A 23,563-nucleotide genomic window follows, 5' to 3' on the forward strand; every position below is an offset into this window, starting at 1 on the left:
AACACCTTTAAAAAAAATAAAAGGTGGAAAATACTAAATCTGTATCTACTTAATAGCTTTAATGTTTGAAAGAAGATTTATGACCAACCTCACAAAAGGAAGGATTAGAAATCTACTCAGTGAGTTTTCTTACAGTATTTTAAATCACATTGGGATGAAGACACGTAACAGAAGAGAGATGTTTCATTATTATTTTCACAATAAAATGTTCTTTGAGTGATGTCAGCCTTGTGATATTGAAGATTCATCAATATAAACACAACCTTAGGAGTACCTAAGTGGTCATAGAAGAAATAAAGGAGGACGAGCATTGAGCAGCACATCACTACAAACACACAGATCATTATGGGAGTTACATCCACTGTTTCATCATCGTGTTTCTCCGCCCCATCATCACGCTTGTGCTTCATGTACCTCCTGAAAGAGTAACATGGCTATCATCAGTTCATTCCTTCTGCAACAAAATACACAAGGATGTCGAATCTTCAGCAAAAAACACAAGGGGTTGAAAACACATCACAATACCAATGCCTGCTTTGATTTCCACTCAAGTCAGTCGAACACCACATTTTCCATGAATGTATGAACATCAGCTGTAATGCAATGCATAACCCAGTAACTACTTAACTGCTGTGTTAACTTATCTAGAGTAGTATTTCATTTCAAAAACTCAACTGAATCCTGGAAACTAGCAGAGAATAATTTGCTAACTTCAGAAGAACTCCTTCAATCAGGCTGTGCATACAAAATAAATGTTGGAAGTAACTGTGGCAGAATGACCTCCTTCTCCCAATCCCACCTGCAGACAAAAAGTAACCATAAAATTTCCTTTAAAAATTGATAAAAAACATAGCTTATGTTAGCCATCCAATCAATTTGGTTTGCCAGATTTGGTTTGTATACCAATAAAAGCGTATTTTATTATTTTTTACAAAGTATTTTTGTGTTGAATTTTTGCAAAAGCCTGAACAGGAAGCCTATTACTAAATAATTTTCTTTCTGAGCTTTTTAAATGTTTGGTCTTTTAACATGGCAAAATCCTAAAATGATCTGCATTCCATTTATACCCTGATGATTTCCTGCAGTAACCAAACCAATGCAAGGCCCAGGGCCTTTCAAACATCACATCAGCATTTTCTCATTCTGGCTACAGAGTCTCCTAATCCTAACCTCACTAGCAGATCTGCAAGATGATGCTTACATAAACACCATCTATTTTTCTTTCTGTAAAAAATACAGGAAAACTGGTATACTGCATTCAGTTACTCACTTTTTCACATCTCTGCTTCCTGCCCAGTAGCCTCCAATTGCAACAGTCCCCACGGCCATGACAAAGATTATCACCATGTTATAGTCCAGCACAGGCTCATTTGGTGCATACATTGCTCCTTTCACTGAGCTGCCAAAACTCTGTGGAGGTAAATAGTAGTTAGGAAGGACATCCAAAAACCCACCTTAGCAAAGGTTCACTTATTTAGTTTTCACCAAGCAACCTCAGAATCAGGCTTTGTTACAGACACATAAGAGCCATCTATTGGCTCTTCTATTAGTGATATTTATTTCCAGCACCAGGCTGTATTTTGATTTTATTCCAAAGATGAGAAATAACCTCCTAAGAGATTTGATTTTTTTCCAAAACACAATAATGCAATCTTCATAAATACATTCTCTACATATTCAAAGCTCTTAAGGTGGACTTAATACTGTTGAGCAGTGACTCATTGACGTGACATAATACAAATGAGAGCTTTTAGTATCAAGTTTACCTTGCCAATATCTAACATATCAGTATAGCTAAGCAGAGCCACAGGAATATCAATCTCTTCGTACTGACTCCTATTACCTCCAGGAGGAACCTGAAAGACAGTTCAGACCAGGTAAGCATATGTTTATTTCTGCAAATACTTCTACTCCTTCAATAGGATTGAAGTTGCAAGTTCTGTTCCTGCTAATTCGAAAAATATTCTAGAAGGGAACTTAACAACAGCTAAAAGTCAAAATATATGCCTGTTCCCAGTAAAAAAGAAGTAATGTAAGACTGTAATGGCAAAATACAGCAACCAAATTTCAAGCAGTATCTTTTGCACATCAGGCTCATGGGTTTATGACTGATGTGTTCTAGTATTGACCAGGACTCAAACCTACTAATTTTATTTTCAAAACTACTCATTTTACAACAATCACGCTGTTGATGCTCCAGCTGAATCTAATGCACTAGATTCAGCATGGTAGTAGGATGGAGTCACAAATCAACTTCATCCTTTGACTCCAGTGTATCATTTGGAACAAGGGTAATTCCTTGACTTGAATGTCACATGAGCTCCATGCCAACTCCTCCTACTTAAATAAGTGACTCTTGTTTCATTCATTTTTCCATCAGATGTATGGTTTCCACACATAACTATGCCAGGTATGTACATGCAGGAACACACATGCATTATTTACCTTAAAAAAGAACATCAAATACCAGCAATGTGCACTAAAGACAATATCAGAAGAGTATCAGCAGCATAGGAAGATAAAAAGCAACTTACCAGTCTCTCTCTACTAACAATCAGCAGACCACGAGCTCCATTTATCTGAGCAAGCCTCACTTTTTCATAGAAGGTGCAATTTCCTCGCATCACCATGGGTATTTGATTATTAAATCCCCCATCAGGTACATCAGAAGGAGAACACAGAACAGATGCTGTCTGATCCTGCAGTTGCAAGAGTGACTGAAAAAAAATAAATTAGTTAAATACATATATGTAACATGAAATAATAAAAGAAGTCAAGAGCAGAAGCCAGAGTTTCTAAAGAGTAATTCAAAGCTTTCCAGTAATGGAGTGGTAGACTATTCTCAGAGCAACATGAATGCTGAAACAATGCTGCCTTCTCTATTATGTAGGGTCCTGCCTTGTTTCACCTTGTTGTACAGAATTCCGCTGGTAATAAAATTTGGGATATGACCTTCACTTGCATTTACTTTCTTCAGCACTGTTGCTGTTCTGATGCACACAGCCAGGTTGTGGGAGGAGTACACCAAGCTTTTATCTTTTCTGGAGTGGCAGAGTGGCAGGCTGGGATGATGGATGGTATGAACAGCTAGAAACTAAAACACAGGCTGGAGAAATGTACAGAAGCATAGGCAAAAAACTTCCATGTTGAAACCTACTGTATTCAGTGACCTGAGATTTTACATCCCAAGTACCTGAATACTGAGCTACTTCTCTCACCACTTGTGATCCAGAGACATTGCCAGGCTGTCCCAATTCTATAGTTTTGGCCCTCCACAGGCCCAAATGCATCTCATCTGGTGTGTTTCAACAGAACATCCCAAAGACACTTCAAGGTTTTAGAAATTACACTGGCACAAATTTTTCTTGCAAAATCTAAACAACCACCAGCATCTTTGCCCAGTTCTACCTGTAAATTACCTGAAATCTGTAATTATCTACCAAACAACCAAGCTGTGCTAAGAGAAGCAAGTGTCAGGCCTTGCTGAGGTAAGCTGTTAGACCTGAGAAGAGTCAAGATAAAGTTTTAACCTGAAAAAATGATACACGGAACAGTTTGCATTAGAAATCCACAGGTACATGATGTATAATACCTGTGTAATGGACTCTACTGATTTAGGAGGGAAAGGAAGTGTCAGGTTGTCAGTAGCTTCAACCTTTTTCAGAAAACTTCTGTCTCCAGCCTGACCTCTAAAGACAGTGAAATGCTCCTACCCACACTTCACAGCTGTCCAAGTTTCAGGGCACAGAGCACAACATAAATGCAGTGTGAGCTCAGAGTGGTACACTGCATTGCCTCAGTTAATGAACTATACTGCTGGAGTACTGAAGGAGGAGGAGCAAGAATACAAAGAGGGGAAAAGCAGGAAAGAACCAAGGAAGGAGACAGGGACAGGCAAGGGATGTAGGATACACTACCCAAGTGTCTGTGCAAGCTATTCTGGACTACATTGGCTCCTGCAGAGTTACTGAGATATGACACCAGTGAATTTTTATGAGACTGATTTAAATGAAGTGTCTACAGTACAGTCCCCAACTTTCATAAGTACCACAGTCAGTCATGCATGTGCTGATTCACATTACACAGTCAGGGCAAGTGCAAGAGTTTATCAGCTGAGTCTATACAAGGCAAAGACAACTACTGATGTATCTAAGGACTAAGGTACAGTTGCAATAAACCCACCAGAAGTAACTGAGACATGCCTATACATTGGTAAGGAACTCTAAAAATTCAGTGGGGCACTCAGCTGGCTGAATAAAATGAGCCAAGTATCAGTCAACTACATCCTTACCCATTAGTAGCTCATTCAAAGTGCATTTGCTGATTTCATCATTCAGTGCCAGTAACTTTTTCTCATAGAAAGCAGTGAAGAATTTACTAAATTTTCAGCTCATACAACTTTGGATAATGCAGCAAAAGCTTGACACAGTTTAAGACTACTTAACCTTACACTTGACAATGAGAAAGCACTAAAGGCCACAGTTCGCTATATAAGAAAAGGCATGTGGTATCTTCTTGTATCATGCTGATGTACAAAAACTCCTTTGCAAGTACAGATATGTGCCATTTTAATTTCATTGATCACATAATTGAAAAGGAGTATTTTTGTTTTGAACAGCAATAGTCATTATCTCTGCACAATGCCAGGAAATACGCATTGCCATCCTAGCACTGCCTAATGATCTTAAGAGATAAAATATTTTCTAAGCAGAGCAAACAAAGCAGTTGCTTCAAATTCTACTAATCCAAGTAAGAAATCAGAAGTTTCCTAGCAACAAAGGCATTTTTTATGCATTTTTTTGTCCTCAGTTAGGTAGGTACTTACAGCTTTACCCAGATCATGTGGCAAATGGGCCCACTGAGAGTTGAAGAGAATGCAGTAGTCTTTTCCTTTGTTGCTCCCCTTCTCTGAAAGGACGTGTACCATCCCATACTCACAGTACACCTGAAAACGTAATAAAAATTTCACAAGAATTTTAGGTTACATAAAATTTCAGAAGTGAAGGGAGTAACTTGCTGTTGATCGGCCTGCTTTGTATTTTTAAAGAAAAACAAAAGTCTACAAAGTTTCCATATCTGTGCAGGGAGTACAGTGGAATTTGTTATTATTTCCAACATGCTTCCAAGAAAGACTTCAGATACATTAGGCAAATTCCATGCTACACAGGAATTGGTCAAAGAATCAAATGTAACAACACTGGATATGTTTAAAGGAAAAAAACCAAACCCAACAAACCAAAAAGAGAACCTCAAACAACACAGCTAGATTGGTACACATATGTTTTATAACCATAGAAAGGGAAAGAAGCTGGACTATGGCAGAACAGATATGAAACTTGGAGCACTGTTTAGCTCTGGGGCTCCCAACATCAAAAGGACATAGAACTGCTGGAGCCAGTCCAGAGGAGGCCACGGAGATGCTCCAAGGGCTGGAGCCCCTCTGCTCTGGAGCCAGGCTGGGAGAGCTGGGGGTGCTCACCTGGAGAAGAGAAGGCTCCAGGGAGAGCTCAGAGCCCCTTGCAGGGCCTAAAGGGGCTCCAGGAGAGCTGGAGAGGGACTGGGGACAAGGCCTGGAGGGACAGGACACAGGGAATGGCTCCCAGTGCCAGAGGGCAGGGCTGGATGGGATATTGGGAAGGAATTGTTGGCTGGGAGGGTGGTGAGGCCATGGCACAGGTTGACCAGAGCAGTGGGTTGCCCACTGAACACTTCCCTGGAAGTGTTCAAGGCCAGGTTGGATGTGGCTTTGAACAGCCTGGCCTAGCCCACCCCACGTCAGGGGCCTGGAACTAGATGATCTCTAAGGTCCCTTTCCAGTCAAACCCTTTCATGATTCTGTGAGTTAAGGCACCATCTCCTGAAAGTACAGCCTGAAATAATGATCAATTCTAGATCTGCAGAATTCCAAAACTCAACCTTGGACACCTTTGGTGAAGATGTGGCAAGACCCCACAGCAGCAGCAGCAGCAGCTCTTTTTCTGTCCTAGGTAGCACATATAGACTCTCAAGTCTACCTTCTGCATTTACTTATCACTGCTTCAAAGACCAGTTGTCACTGTTGTCAAAACTCCAACATCTGCAAGTAGTGAAGATTACATATCTAAGATTCATAATTAAAGGCATGTCCTGGGTCTGGCTGGGATGGAGTTAATTTTCTTTATAACAGCTGGTATGGCACAGAGTTTTAGTTTAGTGCCCAAAACAATGCTGATAACAAACTAATGTTTTAGCTACTGCTGAACAGTGTGCAGACTATCAAAGCCTTCTCTGTTTCTCACCCTGTTCATCCAGTGAATAGACGCCCAAGAGGTTTGGAAGGGGTCACAACCAGGCAGGTGATTCAAAAAAGAGATATTCCATACCCACAGCATTTCACATTCATTTTTAAAAGGAGATTAGCTATCTTTTGCATCATGTACATGTTAGAATTCTCCTGAAGAACTCCTGGAGACTGAGATAACATAACCCAGATCTTGTAGTAACAAGGAAAAAGAGAACTAGAACTACAGCAAAAATAAACAGTAACATGCAGCAAATCTACCAGCTTTAGACATCTCAGTTGTGATACACAGTATGTAACCTGCTTGTTCAGTGGACTGCTCACACTACATCTAACTGCAAGATGTGCTAATTTTAACACAAATACTTCCAGCTTCCCACCCCTGCAAAAAAAAAAAAAATTAAAAATACAGCAAACACAGTAATTTCCTCATAATTTTAGTTATCTCAGATTGTACCAAGCCACTTCCCAGCAAAACTGAAAGATCTGGGGACTCACAAGTAGGTATTAGCAAACACTTCCTTAACACAGACCTTTTCACAAATCTTATTCTTCATAATGAGGTCTGTTATTTTATATGTCTATTCCTATCCTTCCCTTCCCTGTGTATAAGGACACAATTTTGTGAGTACTAGGCATATTCCTCATCTTCCATCCCAAAAGCTGAACCAAAATCACCTACAAGACTCTATATACATATACATACATATATATATATATATATATACATACACACACATATGCATATACATATATATGTATGTATTTATGAATATACATATCCTGCAAAATAAAGTACTTTTGTGGAGTTGATGCAGTTGTCTATTTGTACCCCTAGTCCTAGTAGATGTTTACCCAGGGAATCAGAATGTAGGGAGACAAACAAAACAACAGTGGAAGTACATACAATTTCCCTATCACTAGTGGTGGTTTTAACTCTAATTAGTGGCGACTTCATTCTCATATTAACTGAGCCAAAATAATTGTAAATCCTCCCTGATCTTGGAAATGGTTGAAGAAACACAAAGTATATCATGAGGTTTGTTTGTACTGTTCTAAGGGCTCTGAAATAAATCCTGGCCATTTCTAAGTGGCAAACAGGCCCCTTGCAATGCTTCTCCCTCTGACAAGGGGCTCTTGTCCTCGCTTGCACAAGAAGGCATCAGAGCATCACTTTAAGAATCAGCCATCATCAGCAGCACTGGGACTGCAGGCTCTGTCTTGGGAGGACTGTCAGGCACCATCTCCACTCATTGAAAAAGTGTAAGTTCTGAAGTCTTTCCTTTATGCAAAACACTGAACATCAGCTCCTCAGTGTGAAGTTTGCCCATATATGTTCTGTGACCATCTGGTCAGATTTAAACATCAACACATTAAGAATTAAATTTCAGACTAAGATCTGATCAGCTGCTGCAAAAAGATTTTAATGCTTCAGATAAAAATATATTAAGATACAAAAGTAGTGCTCAGAAAGCAGGACAAAACCTTACTTTTAAAATGTAATTCAATTATACAAATCCAGATCAATGCTTCTTTTTGAAGGAGAGTTGCTGCTTTAGAGCCTCACAGTACTCTTACAGAGCAATTTCAATTTTCAAGTCGTGCTGTCTGGTAATAAATTATAAAAGGATGATGCTGAGAGCAAATGCAAATCATATCTGTATTTTATCTTCCTACAAGCTATTAGATAGTCAGGAAAAAATTGGCCACATATTAAATGTAGCAGTCTCAAAATACTATTTCAGCCCACTGATTTGGAAATCTAGTCCTTAGGAATACCAAATACTGTTAATGTAACTGGATTCTTCCTATTACCATTTTTGTGTTCCCAGAGCATTTGTTTCCTATTGTAATGGGAAGTTTCTCCATTTTATTGAGGACCTTCACTAATCCTTACTAGCACTTTGCACTTGGAAATTTGTTTAAAAACATACATAAAATATCTGAAACATGTACAATAAATGATCTGATTCTCATCTGAACTAGTCACACATTCGGTTTCCAATGGAACACTGCCATCCACTAGTAACCCCAGGACAGGGGATGACGACAAGTCCATCAGTTGACAACGAGCAGCAGGTTCAAAACCAACCAACTGAAACCCCCTCAAACCAACCCAACCAATCCCTGCAATCATCTTATCTTTCTACCATCCACCTTTGTATCATACGTCTCTCTACCCATACACCCAACTCCTTCTTTTACATTCTTCCTTCTCTCCTTCTTCTGTCCAGCACTCAAGCAAAACTGAAGTCATTGACTGAAGATATGTTTAATTGCTCTATTGCTCTGCTTTAGGTTTTCCCAAGGAAATTACTTTGTGCCTACCAGAACTGACAAAACTTCATTCTGGAAAGAAATATAACATTATATGCCTAACCATCGCTGCTACTAATTAGAAAGTTGTGACAGACTAATTAGTCAGCATCTAGTTTAACATTCATAACCTAAACAAGCCAATGATTTGATAATTATGCAGTTACACTCTTACAAATACACCTTACACATCTGTTTCTTCATGTAGCAGACGATTAGCAAGATGCTAAAGATGACTGGAGTCAGCAACAATGTCGTATCTTAACATGCTTGTTCAAAAATCCATTAAAAGAGTTCACCACTCTTATTTCTCCCTCTTTATTTCAAACCCTATTACACAGAAGTTACTATGCACCCCTAGGAGACACTCAGGGTAAAAGATATTTTTTGGAAAACTTTTGAGAATGACAGAATGGTTTGGGTTGGAAGGGAGCTTTAAAGGTCACCTTGTCCAAACCCTTGGCAATGGGCTGGGAAATCTTCAAGTAGACAAAACTTTGTTCAACCTGGTCTTGAACACTTTCAGGGACAGGACAGCCACTTCCTCTTTGGACAACCTGTGCCAGTGTTCTACCACACACATTGTAAAAAAAGCTCTTTAACATACATAGTGTACGTAGAGGCAATGATGGCATTCTGCTGCAAGATGTCAGCAAAGCAGTAAAGAAATGTCATTGTAAAAACATACAGGAGGCAGAGATTTTTATATTAACTCTTCTGCATATAAATGGTCTTTGTTAACATAGGCAGCAACTTTTTCCCTTTTTTATAACGTTATTGTTAACTAAGTCCTTTAGAACCAATGACATTTGTCCTGAAGCATGCTGATATGGGAGGTCACACGGATTAGCTCAGTGCAGAGTAAATCCACTAGAGCACAGCGCAAGTTTTGAAGATATCTGTGGAGAAAGGGAGACACTAACTGTGCATGTGCTGTGAGGAAACAAGAACTCAAACTCCCTGCTGTAGTGGACTTGTTAACTCATATCTCAGGTATCCAACTATAGCACCTAAACTACTTTCAGCAGAAGCTAGGAATTTAGAAGTTACCTATACTTATTATCTTGAATTTGACTTCCAAGAGTAATAAGCACCAGAAATGCAAATACAATCACACACGAAAGACAAGAACAAAGTAATGTTCCCTGCTTATTGTACATGGTCTATTTGGGCTTAGATAAGCAAACAAAACACGGAGTATCTTAGTTTCAAATATTACATGTACAATTCTCTCCAAAATCTTCAGGCAGTTTAGCAGCAGATAACTCCTGTAATTGAACAGCTTTATGCATATAGGAAGCAATCAAGCTGTACAGTTAGAAGTTTTACATCTATAAGATACATGGCACACATCTTTAAAACATAAGTACACGGTGTGTTACTACATTTCCATGGATATAACCATTACTGGAACTTAGGAATAATTCCTAAAAGGCATCCAGGAGAGACTTATACACAATTTTTCTTTCTGTGCTATTTAATATTAATATTTCTCCAAAGAAATATTAAGGGAGTAAAAGGTTCCTAATGTGAAGTGCTCAAAACATTTTAGAAGCTATGCGGATTTGTGTGTCAAAAGCCAAATAAAAGTCAAGCATGACAGGAATTAAAGGCAATATGAGCAGGGCTAAAAGCAGAAGAGGGAACACAGTTTTAAGAACTGTGGAGAATATAATCTGTGGATAATGTGGATTAACAGATGTTTTTACAAAGCTATTATCACTTAGAATCAAAGCATAGTTCTGAAGTTTGTTCTTATCCACTTTGATGCATCCAGTTTTGTTTTTATTCATGTCAGTAGGTATGAGACAACAAAAGTTCAAAGAAGTGCTGCTGATGCACTGGCATAGTGGTAACATTTATGATCATTCCTTATTCCTAGAGACCACTTCATATCCTCAATGGACCCAGGAGAAAATGTCATCTCTTGTGCAGATCCTATACAATGTGCCTACAACCCCAAAGGCTCTTTTCCAAGTGTTTGGATATCAAGTCCAGCCTTTTCCAAACACAGAAAAACAACAGCTGCTGTGATAATAAGGTATATTATAATACTTGCTTATTACTGATTCTATGGCTTACAAAGCACACAGTAGTGTAAAATTAACACAAAAGGAAGTGTTTTCCATAAAGCTGCAAACCTGGAAAAAGTTTTTCTCTGAAGGCAGAATTTAACAGACAAACGAGCTAATCTAATGTTTGTGGTAATAGAAGGGTGTACTTGTTGGCTCTGACTCTCATCAGGCCTTCCACAGATTAATGCATAAAAGAGAAGAATACTGCCCAGTATTTTTTTGCTGTGCGAGTCTTTTTTAGGTGAATTAATGTAGCTCACAGGCAAGCACTGGACTTGCAAGTTAAGTGATCAAAAAAGGTGGAGAGGAAGAATTAATCTCATCTGTATTTCAAGAAACTTCAGTGTGAATGACTGAGCCAACCTAATGTCTGTCTTGCTTGTTCCTCCCTGCCTCTGGCCCCACACTCACCTAGGATGTCCTACACACCTTTTCTGCTTTCAGTAGCTCTGTTAACTGACCTGGTCACCCACACCTCAGAGATTTCACAGACACTGGGAGCTGTGTTCCTTGGAGAAGGAATGAATGAGCCATGCTAATCTTACAGCAGGTACAATGTGAGAGTTCCCAGGAGCTGGAGTCATTCTTTCCCATGAACTCCACTGATCCATCTGGAGATCAACAACAGCAGGCAGCAAAACTCTACACAAAACAGTCCTTCAACAAACACTGTACAGTGCAGAGAGCTACATATTCATAATGCAATAATTCCAGGAGACTAAATTGTCAGCCACCACCTTAATGCAGAATTTCAGACAGTCTTTCCAATTGTTTGGACCCATATCATAGAGTGCCCTAATTTAAAATACAAACCCATCACTTCAATTCAATATATTCTGCTGAAAGCTGCTATAGTGAAGGCCAGCTAGATCCAACACACTCACTGCAGATCATGTTACTATGTTTGTCACTAGTCAAAGGCTCACATATCATGTTGCTGTTGTAACTGAAGGGTAACACACCTAGAAGGGATGGGAACTTAAATGAAATGTGAAAACTCAAATACCAAAGCAAGATCTAAGCGCAGATTGTAGTTGGATCTGTAAGATCACACCACTCTTAAAGTGTTCCCAAATGAGGACCCAGATTTGGAAGACCCATGTTTCAGTAGCCAGGTGGATCCTTCTCCCTAAATGAGAATATAGAAGCAAATGTGGACACTACCTCCTCTTGCCCCAGGGAAAAAAAAAAAAAAAAAGAAAAAAATTCCATTTCCTGTTTCAAGGAGGGAAACAAAGGTATATGCTCACTAAGGCAAGAGTAAGGCACTGAGAATGAGTACAGCTGGCACACAGCAAATGCATACAGCAGCTCTTGTCAGCTTTGTGCCCTGGAATAACTCCAGCCATTAATCATGGGGGTACCACACCAGGAGCGCAGCACTCTTCTTTGCCTCACTCTAAGGAGGATGTACTACCCAAAACCATCCCAAGTGCAAACACAAGAGAAGCAGAAGTAATGCACAATAAGAGGTATTCAAGAAATTTTTTTAAATGCCAGCTTGGCTAACAGAAACATATTGGCAGCACACAGTACATCCACTTTTCACTGCAGCAGCATGATTGTTTCAGCATCCTGGCCAGTCTGCCCAAGCTTACTCAAGTACGTTAGCACTTCCACTGTACAAATATACCAAATGCTTACAGAAAGGAATGTGCTGCAATGCATGGAGCTGAAGGCAAGATCTCCAAGTACTTACCAGCAGACTATCTCACCCGCTGTCCTTCTGCACTGCCATGTGCTCGCCTTCCCCAAATCAATGGATCAAACTCATTCCATGCCAGTCTTTGACTTGTTCTTGTTAATTTCTTAATCGAATTAATCTTGTTAATTAAATCTTATTAATTTGTGGGGCCTACACTGGCACTAACAGTTCCTCTGAAGCATCAGTGGAGCTGACAAAATGCATGCAGTATGCAAGAGCATAATGAAGAGACAATTAAGATAAAGATAAGGGATGAAAAAAAAAGAAGATGATACAGAAATAAAGAAGTTAGCTGACAACCAGACCACTCTGTAACTAAAGATTATTGGCAAGAAATCAGTAAGGAGACAGACGGAGAAGAAGGAAAAATTAGAGTTCCCTGTTAAGATGTTACATCTGTAATATTCAAGAAGACATAGTACACTTCAAATTACTTACTAAACAGTCAAGAATTTTAAATGACACATTAAACGACATTTCAAAATTTTTAGAACAGAAAATACCGAACTAAAAAGCAAAAGCTATGTACCAGGCAATACAATTGCTAGAAATCCACTCTCTCCTGTATCAGGATTACATGCCTAGTTTGTCACACCCTCAGAAATCTATCTCACAAAACTAATGTTTTAGTAACGACAGTACAAGACTCAAGATAAACTACAGCATCAGGGTCAGCAGAAATCTCTTCTGCTGAATGCTTCCTCACAGGGAGTCTGTCAGTCGGGATAAACCCAGAGTCGTCCCTGCGGGGATCCAGCCCCGGGATTCGGCTGCGCTCCCCTCCCTGGGGCTGCCTTACGAAGATACTGGGCTGGGCCCACCAGGGCCTTTAAGTTTTAAGAACTATGAAGAAAACGCTAGTTAGTACGGAAAGAATAAAAAAGTCTCAAACAACCCCAGACCCACAGATATATCGACACTTGCAAATCGCGGAGGGCAGGGCCGGCAGCCCCATGCACTCCGCTGCCGTCCTGCAGCGACAGCTGGGCCCCGGCCTGCTGCAGGGCGACTGCAGCACCTCAGGGCGCCCGCGGGAGGCGGCTCCGGGAACGGACACACTGCACGGCCCGTAAGGGGCGGCTCCCCGCTCTCAGCCAGAGTGCCCGCGGGTGGCTTGGGGAGGACACAGCCCGGCACAGTCACTAACCTGCGGCAGCAGATGCAGGAGCATCCACAGGCGGAGCCGGGCCGGCCGCGCCGCCATGCTGGGCCTGCTGCGTCGCCGACGCTTTGTTCCGACCTGGGCCGGGCCGGACCCTTCCGCACCGGCTACTCAGAGCCCGCCCCGGACGTCCCGCCCCAGCGCCCCGAGCCGCCAACGAGCTCCGACGAGGCGGGACGTCACTTCTGGCGGTGCCGAATGAAATGGCGAGTGGTGGCGGTGGCGGCGGCGGCGCGGGGAAGATGGCGGTGAGGAGTAGGGTGGCTCGGGTCTGGCGGGCCGTGCCGGGCGGGCCGTGCCGGGCGGGCCGTGCCGGGCGGGCCGTGCCGGGCGGGCCGTGCCGGGCGGACCGTGCCGCGGCCGGGGGATCCCGCAGGAGTGTTCTTGGGCTGTGTCTCCGTGGATGGCGCGCTTTAACTGGGCCGCCTGTGCTCTGCCGTAGGATAAGGAGAAGAAGAAGAAGGAGAGCATCTTGGACCTCTCCAAGTACATCGACAAGACTATCCGGGTGAAGTTCCAGGGCGGGCGGGAAGGTGAGCCCGAAGCGTGGCTGCAGCACGAAACTCTTGCCTTTCGGCGTTTTCCCTCAGCTGATGCCTGTCGGCTCTGCCCTCCTGCTCACGGTGCTTTCCTGTCAAGGGAAGGCGAGGAGTAGCGGGTGCTTCTACTTATTAGTGGTTGCAGTGGTGTGAGGCTTCTCTCATTTAACTATTCTATTCATCTCCTGGATGCACTTTTATCTTTATGGCTCATCTGTGCGTCTCTTTTATTAGTTGTCTTGAACAGCTTTATTTTGGCTGATTTGTTTGTTTTTGCATTGCAAGGGTGCACTTAAAGGAACAAAGAAACATTTATAGATGTAATAATTAATATAATTATCGTGCCTTTCATCTCTTGACATGGTAAGCATGGCCGGGATTCATGGTTCAATATATGCCATCGTGCCTTTCCATCCTCATCCCTTCACAGCTGGGCAGGTACATCCCAATGCGGTGCCAACTGCAGGCTCTTGTTTGTCCGAGTTAACCATGTGCTGCATTTTAAAACTCTCTTAGGACCTAATGCTTAGAAGGGTTTGGAAGTTACTCAAACTCCTTAATAAATGTATTTGTCAAACTGGGAAGTATCTCTGTAATTTTGTGCTACATTTACTGACTAGTCTTGTGGAATCACATTCTCGATTAGGACAAATTGCTGGTCTATCTGCAGTGCCTTTCCGTGAGGCAGTGTTTATGCTAAAGACATGATGCTCCAGGAGAGCACCTGGAAGATGGGATTTCTGAGGAAAGAAGATATGGTCTTGCTTCATGTTTAACCATAAACTTTAATTAAGGATATCTATTTTGTTTTGGAGTTGTTTGGGGTTTTTTTGTGTGCGTGTGACTTGTATTGGTTTGTTACACAGTATTCTTAAAATGCCCTTGAAATTAGCTCAAAGCAAAAATGTTAGTCTTGACGAATTTTTTGAAGAATTGATTGAAAAGTGAAAGTTTTAGTTGACACAATGCAGACCAGCATTTGTGTACTTGTCATTGATAAAGAGGACACTGTTTAGTATCTCATTTGTTTGGTATTCCCTGAAGGAGGGAACAGGGCTGGAGAACTGAATATACTTTTCATAAAGTCTTGTGTTGCTGTATACCTTTGGTCTTAATCATTGTTTTCTGTGTGGTCTTCAATAGCAAGTGGTGTCCTGAAAGGATTTGACCCTCTTCTGAACCTTGTGCTGGATGGTACCATTGAGTATATGCGAGGTAAGTAATATGCAGTCTTTGGAAAGTTTCCCCTCCCCAAGTGGTTTTCTTGACAGAAATCTTACAGATCTGTGAGTGAATAACCAGAAACTGCAGATTAATATCACCCAAACTGCAGCATGCTTGGGATAACTGTCTTATAAAGAAAGAGATAAGGTGAAAAGTCTATGAGACCTCACAACATGTACCTAAGGTGCCTGAGGAACTTAGCTGATATAGTTCCCAAGCTACTCTAAAGCATTTAAATAAGTGATGGCAGTCAGGTGATGGGAAAGAGGGAAACGTTGAACCCATTTTTCAAAAGGGTAGAAAGGACCCTGGGAACTACTGTCCTGTCAGCCTCGCCTCTTGTGCTTGAGAAGATCATGGAACAGAGCTCCTCCTTGGAGCTCTGCTAAGGCATTTGGAGGACAGGGAGGTGAATCGAGACATCCACTGGCTTTACCGTGGGAAAATCTTGTCTGACCAACCCAGGTGGCCTTCTGTGAAGGAGTGAGTCCATGAATGGACAATGGAAGGGCTTAGAAATGTCTTTTATCTCTACTTCTATAAAGCCTTTGACACAGTCCCCCACCATATCCTTCTCCCTAAATTGAAGAGAGATGGACTTGATGGGTGCACTGTTTGATGAATGTGGAGTTGGTTGGATGGTCATATCCAGAGGGTAGTAGTCAATGGCTTAATGTCCACATGAACATTAATGACAAGGGGTGTCCTTCAGGGATCTCTGTGGGGACCAGTACTGTTTATTGTCCATCAGTGACGTAGACAGTGGGATCAAGTTCACCCTCAGTCTGCAGGTGACACACCTGAAGGATGGGGACTTGAGGGATAATGGGGACCTGGACAAGTTTTTGAAGAGGGCCCACAGGAGCCTCACGAGATTCAGCAAGACCCAAGTACAAGGTCCTGCTCCTGGTTTGGCACAACCCCTGGTATCAATCCAGGCTGGGGGATGAACAGATTTGAGAGCATCCCTGCTGAGAGGGACTTGGACATGGTGGTGAGTAAGAGGATGGACATGTGCTTGCAGATCACAAAGCCAGCTATATCCAGGGCTGCATCCCTACCAGGGATGGGGGATTCATGCCCAGGGAGGGGATTCTGCTCCTCTACCTTGCTCAGGTGAGACCCCCACCTACAGAGCTGCCCCCAGTAGCTGGGGGAACATCAGGAGCACATGCAGCTGCTGCAGTTAGTTCAGAGAAGGCCACAGAGATGCTCCAAGGGCTGGAACCCCTCTGCTCTGGAGCCAGGCTGGAAGAGCTGGGGGTATTCACCTGGGGAAGAGGGCTCTGAGGAGATGTTATTGTGGCCTTTCAGTACTTAAAAGGGACATGAAAGGAAATGGAATTCAAATGCTTCAGCAGGCCCTGTTGTGACAGGGTAAGTGGTAATGGGTTTAAACTAAGGTGGGGTTGATTTAAATACAAGGAAGAGGTTTTTTTATAATGAGAGCGATAAAAACACTGGGACAAATTGCTCAGAGAAGTAGTAGGTGTCCTATCCTTGGGAGCATTTAAAGATGGTATTCCAAGCAACAGGGTCTAGTTAAAGATGTCCCTGCTCATTGCAGGGGGACTGTAGTTGGTGATTCTACAGCAGAAGTTAGGTTAAGCACGTTCTCTGTGATACAACATCCCTGGTAGTCCTTGCATGAGCTCCTCAGTTGACATCTCATTGGCCGCCCTTGTCCTCTAATAAAGTAGTGTCCTTGAATAAAATAGCATCTCTTCCTCTTCTGTGATACAAAATGTATCATTTGGTAGGACAGTGTTTTTGAAGAGTATTCTCCTACCTGCTTAGAAGGGAACACCTGAAGCTTTGAATTTTCTCTTTAAAAGGGAGTTTTAAAATGGGTTGTTCATTTCTATTGAATATAGACATATCTCATGGAAGATACAACTGGCTGATTTGTGTTTGTCTGTCCTGATCCAGCCCTGTTTGGCTTGGTCTGGGAATGGACTTGTGCTCTATTTCCTAATGCATTAAGAAGTCAGGGTCTTTTCCTGATTCACGTTAATTCCCAAGTGTTTGTAGTGGCATTTGAAATGGGATCAAGAGCTTTTTTTAATAGCTTGCAGGTATACTATTGGCTAGATGAATGAAAGGGCCTTTGAATTCTTTAGTAAATGTGTTCTGCTTTTTCTTGCATACAAAGCAGATTTCTTTATTGCTCACTGTCAGTAAAGTCTTGAAAACATAGATGGCACTGCAGCATCACCTGTGTACTCCATGTGTTCAATAAAACAAAGCAGTTATGCCAGGAAAGAACATGCATGTCTGTGCCTTTTGAAGTTGATGAAACTTCGTTTCTTTTTCTTATTTTCCTGTTCTAACAGTGGATCTCTACTTTTTAGATCCGGATGATCAATTTAAATTAACAGAAGACACGCGTCAGCTGGGACTTGTGGTTTGCAGAGGGACTTCTGTGGTTCTCATTTGTCCACAGGATGGAATGGAAGCTATTCCAAACCCTTTCATTCAGCAGCAAGATGGCTAATGCTTTCTTCGGATTGTCTCTGAAAACTTCAGGGGTGCAAGTCTTTGGAGAAAACTATCAGAGTGTGAGAAGCTTCCTGTTTTGTGGGGGGAGTTTGAATGTGTATTTGTTAGTGTGAAAAGTCAACTTTTGTGACTTTCATAAATGATGAGTGGATGGGTAATGTAAGAAGTATGTTCTTGTTTTCCTTCCACCCCCACTTCCACAAGTAAGTGTGTAACTATGTTGTTTATAGCTGACAGAAGAGAACATATTGTGATTAATTGTCCGAGACCTTAATGATCTGAGTTTTGAAACGGCCCCATAAAATTAGTTCAGAATGCCCTGAATATTAGTTATATTATTTCTATTTTTAAATACATTAAAATGTATTTAATCCAAATTGAAAGCCTAAATACAGTAGAACATGTTTTTCTTCCTCTTAGATATCAGTACTCAGCTGGGGAAGCATTATGTTGTAGTCTTTTGCTGTTGAGTGCAGTCTCTTTTGTGCAGGAAAATTACTTCCTTCTGTAGTGTTATCACCTTTACAGGGGATGTAGCCAAGAGCTTTTTCAGCACTTGTTCCAGAACTGGAAGTGATCTGTGTATCAGCAGGCTCACACATTTCTACAGGAGGACTGTTCTAACTTGTGGGATAAATCTTGATTGAGTGACCTGAACCTTGTGGAGGAATCCATTTGATGCCTGGAATTTTAGGGGAAGAGTGTCTTATATCCTAACATTTGTTCAGTTGTAGGCAGTGTCTGGAAGTACTGCATATTTTTATATTGTAGCTATCCACTTCTGGTTTTGCTTGTTATAACCTGATTTGTAAGTAAACATTTTTATTTCTTTTATACTGCAGAAAATGCAAAATTTGAGGAGTTTTGAGTGAATAAAGACAAATTAATCTGTTTCTAGACGTCTGGGTTTTAGTCTGTAAAAGTCCACTACAGCTGACATTACAGTTTTCCAGCCATAAATCTAAATTAAATTAGTTAAGGGTGTGCATAAACACTTCAGGATCGGGAGGGACCAGAGCAGAAGCCATGCTTGAAACAGGGAATTGATGGGAAAGGCCTGAGAGCATTTTGTCCCTCTTCTGAGGCGTTTTAAGGATGTCCCAGTTGAGGTATATGCCTGGAGCCTGTAACCTCACCTCTTATAGAGGACCCTTTATGCAGAGGCTGTGCAAGAGTGAATTGTTTTGCTGGCAGCAGCAGTTTTGTTCCTGAAGGTGTGAAGAACACACAGCAAGTACAGGTTCTATTGGTCATTTTGGCCACAGCATTGCTCTCCAGCACAACCTTTCCTGGGTCAGTACCAAAATGGGTGGGAGCTGAGCGTAAATTTCATTTCAGTGAATCTGACTTCTAGGGGGCTCTGAAACTAGGGACCAGGTGTCTTGTGTGATCTATTGCCTGTGTGAACATGGGTGCATCTGGATTTTAACCTGAGGACTCACAGAGCTATGTCTAAAGTTGTGCTTCTCACAACCTAGTTTCTTTCTAATGCTACAATTGCTTGTGAAACTGCACAATTCAAAAGAGAATCCTTATTTAAAGCATGAGAAGTAGAATATGCTCACCATCAGCCTATGCAGAGTCTAAAACTGTCCTTCAAGTGGGAGAAAGAGTGCAAAGATAGTGCAGCATGTTATTGGCATCAACACCAGCACTCTAATTATAGCATCTGAAACAGACCTGCTGGGGCTCTCTGGGGTGGATTCTGAGCTCTCAGTGCTGGGAGAGCTGCCTGAAGCCATGGGCCAAGTGTGTAAACAGGAGAGGGGCATGTTCACAACATTTCCTGCTCAGGTGGTTGGTTGCTTGGTCTTAGCTGTGAGCTGCATGGCTCTCTTTTTCTGCAGCATAGACTTTGGGAATCAGGTACCTGAGGAGAATATGAAAATTATAGGGGACAGACATTTTAGCAGGGCCTGTTGTGATAGGACAAAGGGTAATGGTTTAAGCTAAAAGAGGGATTATCCAGACTAGAAATAAGGAAGAAAGTTTTTATGATGGGCATGGTGAGGTACTGGCACAGCTTCTGTTTGCTGAGCTGTGCCAAGAACTGGGGATGAGTCTTGCTGGTATGGGCTCTTTAGATAAAGGACTCTGCTTCAAGGTCAGTATACAAATCTCTTCATTTAATAGCTTTGGAAGAATTCACTGTGGCATTAGCTGTTGCTTGTCCTACATCTTTGTAATGTACATTAGTGCATTCAAATTGAGGATGACTGAACATCTGAAGCCATCTGGGTTTGAATGGCAGCTTACTCCTTCCTCTTCTCTCTTACTAAAGTACAGATACATAATAAAAGCTAATCACTTTGGTATTTGATTAAACTTGAACTAAAGAAAGATGAGGTAATGGTTGCTTTTTTCCAAATGGGTTCAATGTTTTCTACAACTTCTTGATATTTACTCTCTGCTTAGGAATCTTGGTTGTTTCTCCTGGTTTTTCTTAGCCCTGGCTAACAGCTCCCCTTATTTGCTGTGGCCTTACCTGGTAAAAGATGCCAGTCAAATCTTCATTTTTTTGGTTATACAGCTGTTCTGTTATTGCTGTTCAGAAAGTGGCAGAAAAGACAGAAGAGCAAAGCAGGAGAGTAGAAAACATTCTATTTTTAGGACAAGACTGGCTTATCTCGTATTTATCCTAGCTAGGGGGATAATGTTTCCAGAGATCTTGCATGGGTAAGAGCTGTATAAGACTGAGTTAAAATTAACTGCCTGGCAGTCTACAAGCATGGAGCCTGCAAAAGAGCCACAGGAGCTGGGACCTCAGACAGAAATGATTGCAGACACAATTCTTGAGGTTGGAGAGAGACTCTTCCAGGTCAGCCGTAGGATACTTTCAGTACACAGTCGATATTTTGAAGCCATGTTTTTTGGAGGAGCAAGAGAGAGCTCTGAACAGCACATAGTGATAAAAGGGATTGATGCAGTGCCTTTTCAAGCACTACTTGATTTCACTCGCACAGCCCAAGTGCTCATAGGTCAAGAAAATGTGACCAGCTTACTGGAAACAGCTGATTTTTTTCAGTTTGACAGGGTGAAACTGTTGTGTGAGAAATTTCTGGAGAGAGAACTGCATGTTTCCAACTGCCTAGGCCTGATGACGTACTCACAGCAATTTGCCTTTACAGAATTATATATGTCTGCTATGAATGTGGCTCTCACTCACTGGGGGGATGTGATATGCCAGGAAGAATTCAAGGCATTACCCAAGGAAGTGCTGATGCAGCTCCTGAAAAGTGATGACCTCTTCATTTCAAGAGAGGATGTGGTTTTTGACAGTATTATGATTTGGATAATGGAGGACCCAGCAACAAGAGAGGAAGAATTTCTGGATTTGGTGGGCGAAGTCAGGGTCACTTTTCTGAGTTTATCCTTCCTTGATATCTTGGTGAAACACAGTAAGCATGCTGGAGAGACAGATATCTTTTCCAGACTAATAAAGAAGTTAGACAGCTGTCCCCCACCCAGCTGGCAAAATCTGAAACTGTGTCCTTATGCTGGTCGGAGCTATGACACCTTATATGTCCTGGGAGGAAAGCATGACAAGGAACAGCAAGAATTATTTCTCTTTCAGCCTAAAACAGGGACCTGGCAGGCTTGTTCTCCACTGCAGCGCAGGAACCTCACCCAGTATGCAGTGGCAGCAGTAGGTAACTTAACAGAGAAGGGAGAATGAGCAAATGCAAACAGACGTTGAGATTGAATCCCAAATGCAGGGAGTCTAGCTGTTGCTGTAAAACTGTTGTGCTGAGCAATGCTAAAACCTCATTCATATTGGTGTTCATATTTGTTCAAAGAATGGGTTTTTTTCCTTAGTCCCAGGAGAATGCTAGACATCACTATTCTCATATAGCAAAACTATGCACTCAGCCAAGCTCCTTACCTTGGCTTTATCTGGAATTAGCTTTAAGCAGTGTATTTTTTGGCCTTCTCTTTTGTAGTGGTTTAGACAGATGACAGGTGACTTCTGATATATAGTTGCCATTACCTTAAACTTATCTATAGATGTTGGAATATTTTCATGCTTGGGGACTTTCAAGCCACCTCAATTCTGTGGCTTCCCATTTCTGGTAGGGTTTGAAAGTGAGATCCCCGAGGTTCTTTCCAACTAGTGTTTCCATGATTCTGTTCAAAAATTGGAGCAGGCTTGGAAAGATTGGCTGCATACTGTAGGCCAAATGTATCTGTGTGGATGAGGAATTAAATACTGCAAACTGATGGACAGAGCAGTGATTTTCTCTCCTTATCTTGTACCTTATCGGTACAGCCCTGGGTGAAATGAGAACTGCAGCTATCAGGAGCAATTTATAGCCTTCATGTGACGAGTATTTTCTTTGTTGTCTTTCCAGGGAGCTTCCTTTTTGTGACAGGAGGGTATTTCCGGGATGAGTTTGTGTGGTACAGTGTGGATTGGGTGCTTATCTACAACTGCTTGGACAATTGCTGGCTGGAAGGGCCAGCCATGAAGAAGTCCCGCAATAGCCACTGTGCAGTAGGAGTAGGGCTGTACCTGTATGTTCTCGGAGGGAGCACAGATGAGGGGATAATCCCAGCAGTGGAGCGTATGGCTTTGATGGAGTCAGAATGGGAAAGCATGAGTCCTATGGCTCAGCCTGTGGAGAGAGGCGATGCGGTCAGTGTGGGAACCAGGATCTACGTGGTCTGTGGCCTGGATGAGAATGGACATGTATATGATGGAGTGCAAAGGCTGAACACGGAGACAGACAGCTGGGATGTCATCTCATTCTCCCCTCTTCCAAGGTAAGAAATAATATTCTGGGACCTGGCACAAGATGAAGTATTCTAGTGTTGGTCCTACTCCAAGAAGAAGTTAGACTGTAGAAATCTAGAAGTCCTGTCCCTGCAACACTTGTGTGAGTCTCTGTTTAAACAGATTTCTGATTTGAGGACCAAGGTCACCCTGAATATTTCAGGGGCCAAATCTCCCTGTTTATTCTGATCAAGGGTTTCTTCTCTTGCAGGTATGACCTCTGCATCACATCCCTGAATGGGGCTCTGTACACTGTAGGAGGGGGAGCTTTTAGATTTGATGTGGAGACAGATGAATGGACCCAGGTGAATGAGGAATGCTTGACCCAGAAGTTCTTCATGGGATGCAGCACTGTGAATGGACAAATTTATCTCCTTGGACAGAGGAAGGGAAATAGTGCCCTCCCCACTGTAGTCCTCTTTGATCCCTACACTGATGTGTGCCAGGTCATAGATGACAAACTCCCTTGCCCCCTTCCTATCCATGGCTGTGTCTCTGTGCGAAGATTTGATATGCGGGCATGAATGGAAGCTTTATAGCTGAGGGGAGTTAGATTGCATCAACTGTGGCCTGTGACATTTTAAAACTTTTGTTCCTTTGTAATTTTACTTTTTTTTTCTACTTGACAAATGAACTTGAAGCAAGAGCCAGTGAAAACTTTGTCTACACAAAGGATGCAGGTCATTATTGAAAATGGTGATTGGTATTGTTATGGTACATAAACTCTTTAGGGTTGATGCTCAATAAAGGGCTGTTCTCACCTTTAACCTCTGTGGCTCTCTGTCCTTTGAACAGCTGGAAAATCACTGCCTCATTGTTAAAAAATATTATAGGATTTAAATAATAAATCCAATGTGTGTCAAGAGCATCTTCAGCAGGATTATAAACCAATAGTGCTGTAGGACAGAGTAAAAAAAGAAAACAAACAGCAAGTGCTGTAAAGCCATACTTAGTACCATTTTAGCCTGAAATAATCAAGTTTCACAGCTTAT

The 23,563-nt window shown here is 41.9% G+C and overlaps 3 protein-coding genes across 5 annotated transcripts in view; 2 read left to right on the top strand and 1 right to left on the bottom strand.

The window, feature by feature from the left end:
• The window catches only part of SPPL2B (signal peptide peptidase like 2B), a 32,202-nt gene extending 18,546 nt beyond the window's left edge, over positions 1-13,656 (bottom strand). The window contains exons 1-6 of one of the 3 annotated variants that reach the window (XM_015651743.2): positions 13,524-13,654; positions 4,826-4,945; positions 2,535-2,717; positions 1,767-1,856; positions 1,271-1,410; positions 275-417 (exon numbers count right to left, since the gene is read on the bottom strand). In XM_015651743.2, the coding sequence (XP_015507229.1) occupies positions 275-417; positions 1,271-1,410; positions 1,767-1,856; positions 2,535-2,717; positions 4,826-4,945; positions 13,524-13,580 (733 nt within the window). In that variant the 5' untranslated portion in view covers positions 13,581-13,654. Of the gene's footprint in view, positions 1-274; positions 418-1,270; positions 1,411-1,766; positions 1,857-2,534; positions 2,718-4,825; positions 4,946-12,370; positions 12,392-13,523 lie in introns of those variants that run through there. The other 2 variants (XM_015651744.3, XM_015651746.2) reach the window with 2 other exon arrangements.
• Positions 13,657-13,664: 8 nt separating this feature from the next.
• LSM7 (LSM7 homolog, U6 small nuclear RNA and mRNA degradation associated) lies at positions 13,665-18,693 on the top strand. Its single transcript, XM_015651754.3, has 4 exons — positions 13,665-13,786; positions 13,981-14,071; positions 15,221-15,292; positions 17,653-18,693. The coding sequence occupies exons 1-4, from the start codon at positions 13,742-13,744 to the stop codon at positions 17,793-17,795; spliced, it is 351 nt and encodes a 116-aa protein (XP_015507240.1). The 5' UTR covers positions 13,665-13,741; the 3' UTR covers positions 17,796-18,693.
• Positions 18,694-18,802: 109 nt separating this feature from the next.
• On the top strand, positions 18,803-23,338 carry LOC107215531 (kelch-like protein 24). Its single transcript, XM_015651747.2, has 3 exons — positions 18,803-21,450; positions 22,150-22,561; positions 22,783-23,338. Exons 1-3 carry the CDS (start codon positions 20,529-20,531, stop codon positions 23,093-23,095), a joined length of 1,647 nt encoding a protein of 548 aa, XP_015507233.1. The 5' UTR covers positions 18,803-20,528; the 3' UTR covers positions 23,096-23,338.
• Positions 23,339-23,563: the final 225 nt, after the last annotated feature.

The sequence above is a fragment of the Parus major genome, chromosome 28 (assembly GCF_001522545.3).
Source record: "Parus major isolate Abel chromosome 28, Parus_major1.1, whole genome shotgun sequence".
In the NCBI taxonomy this organism is placed as follows: domain Eukaryota; kingdom Metazoa; phylum Chordata; class Aves; order Passeriformes; family Paridae; genus Parus; species Parus major.

Coding starts and splice junctions, on each gene's coding strand:
- LSM7 (XM_015651754.3), top strand. CDS start 13,742: ATGGCGAGTGGTGGCGGTGGCGGCGGCGGCGCGGGGAAGATGGCG. Junction 13,787..13,980: donor GCGGCGCGGGGAAGATGGCG/GTGAGGAGTAGG, acceptor GCTCTGCCGTAG/GATAAGGAGAAGAAGAAGAA. Junction 15,293..17,652: donor TACCATTGAGTATATGCGAG/GTAAGTAATATG, acceptor TCTACTTTTTAG/ATCCGGATGATCAATTTAAA.
- LOC107215531 (XM_015651747.2), top strand. CDS start 20,529: ATGGAGCCTGCAAAAGAGCCACAGGAGCTGGGACCTCAGACAGAAATG. Junction 21,451..22,149: donor GTATGCAGTGGCAGCAGTAG/GTAACTTAACAG, acceptor TTGTCTTTCCAG/GGAGCTTCCTTTTTGTGACA. Junction 22,562..22,782: donor TCATTCTCCCCTCTTCCAAG/GTAAGAAATAAT, acceptor CTTCTCTTGCAG/GTATGACCTCTGCATCACAT.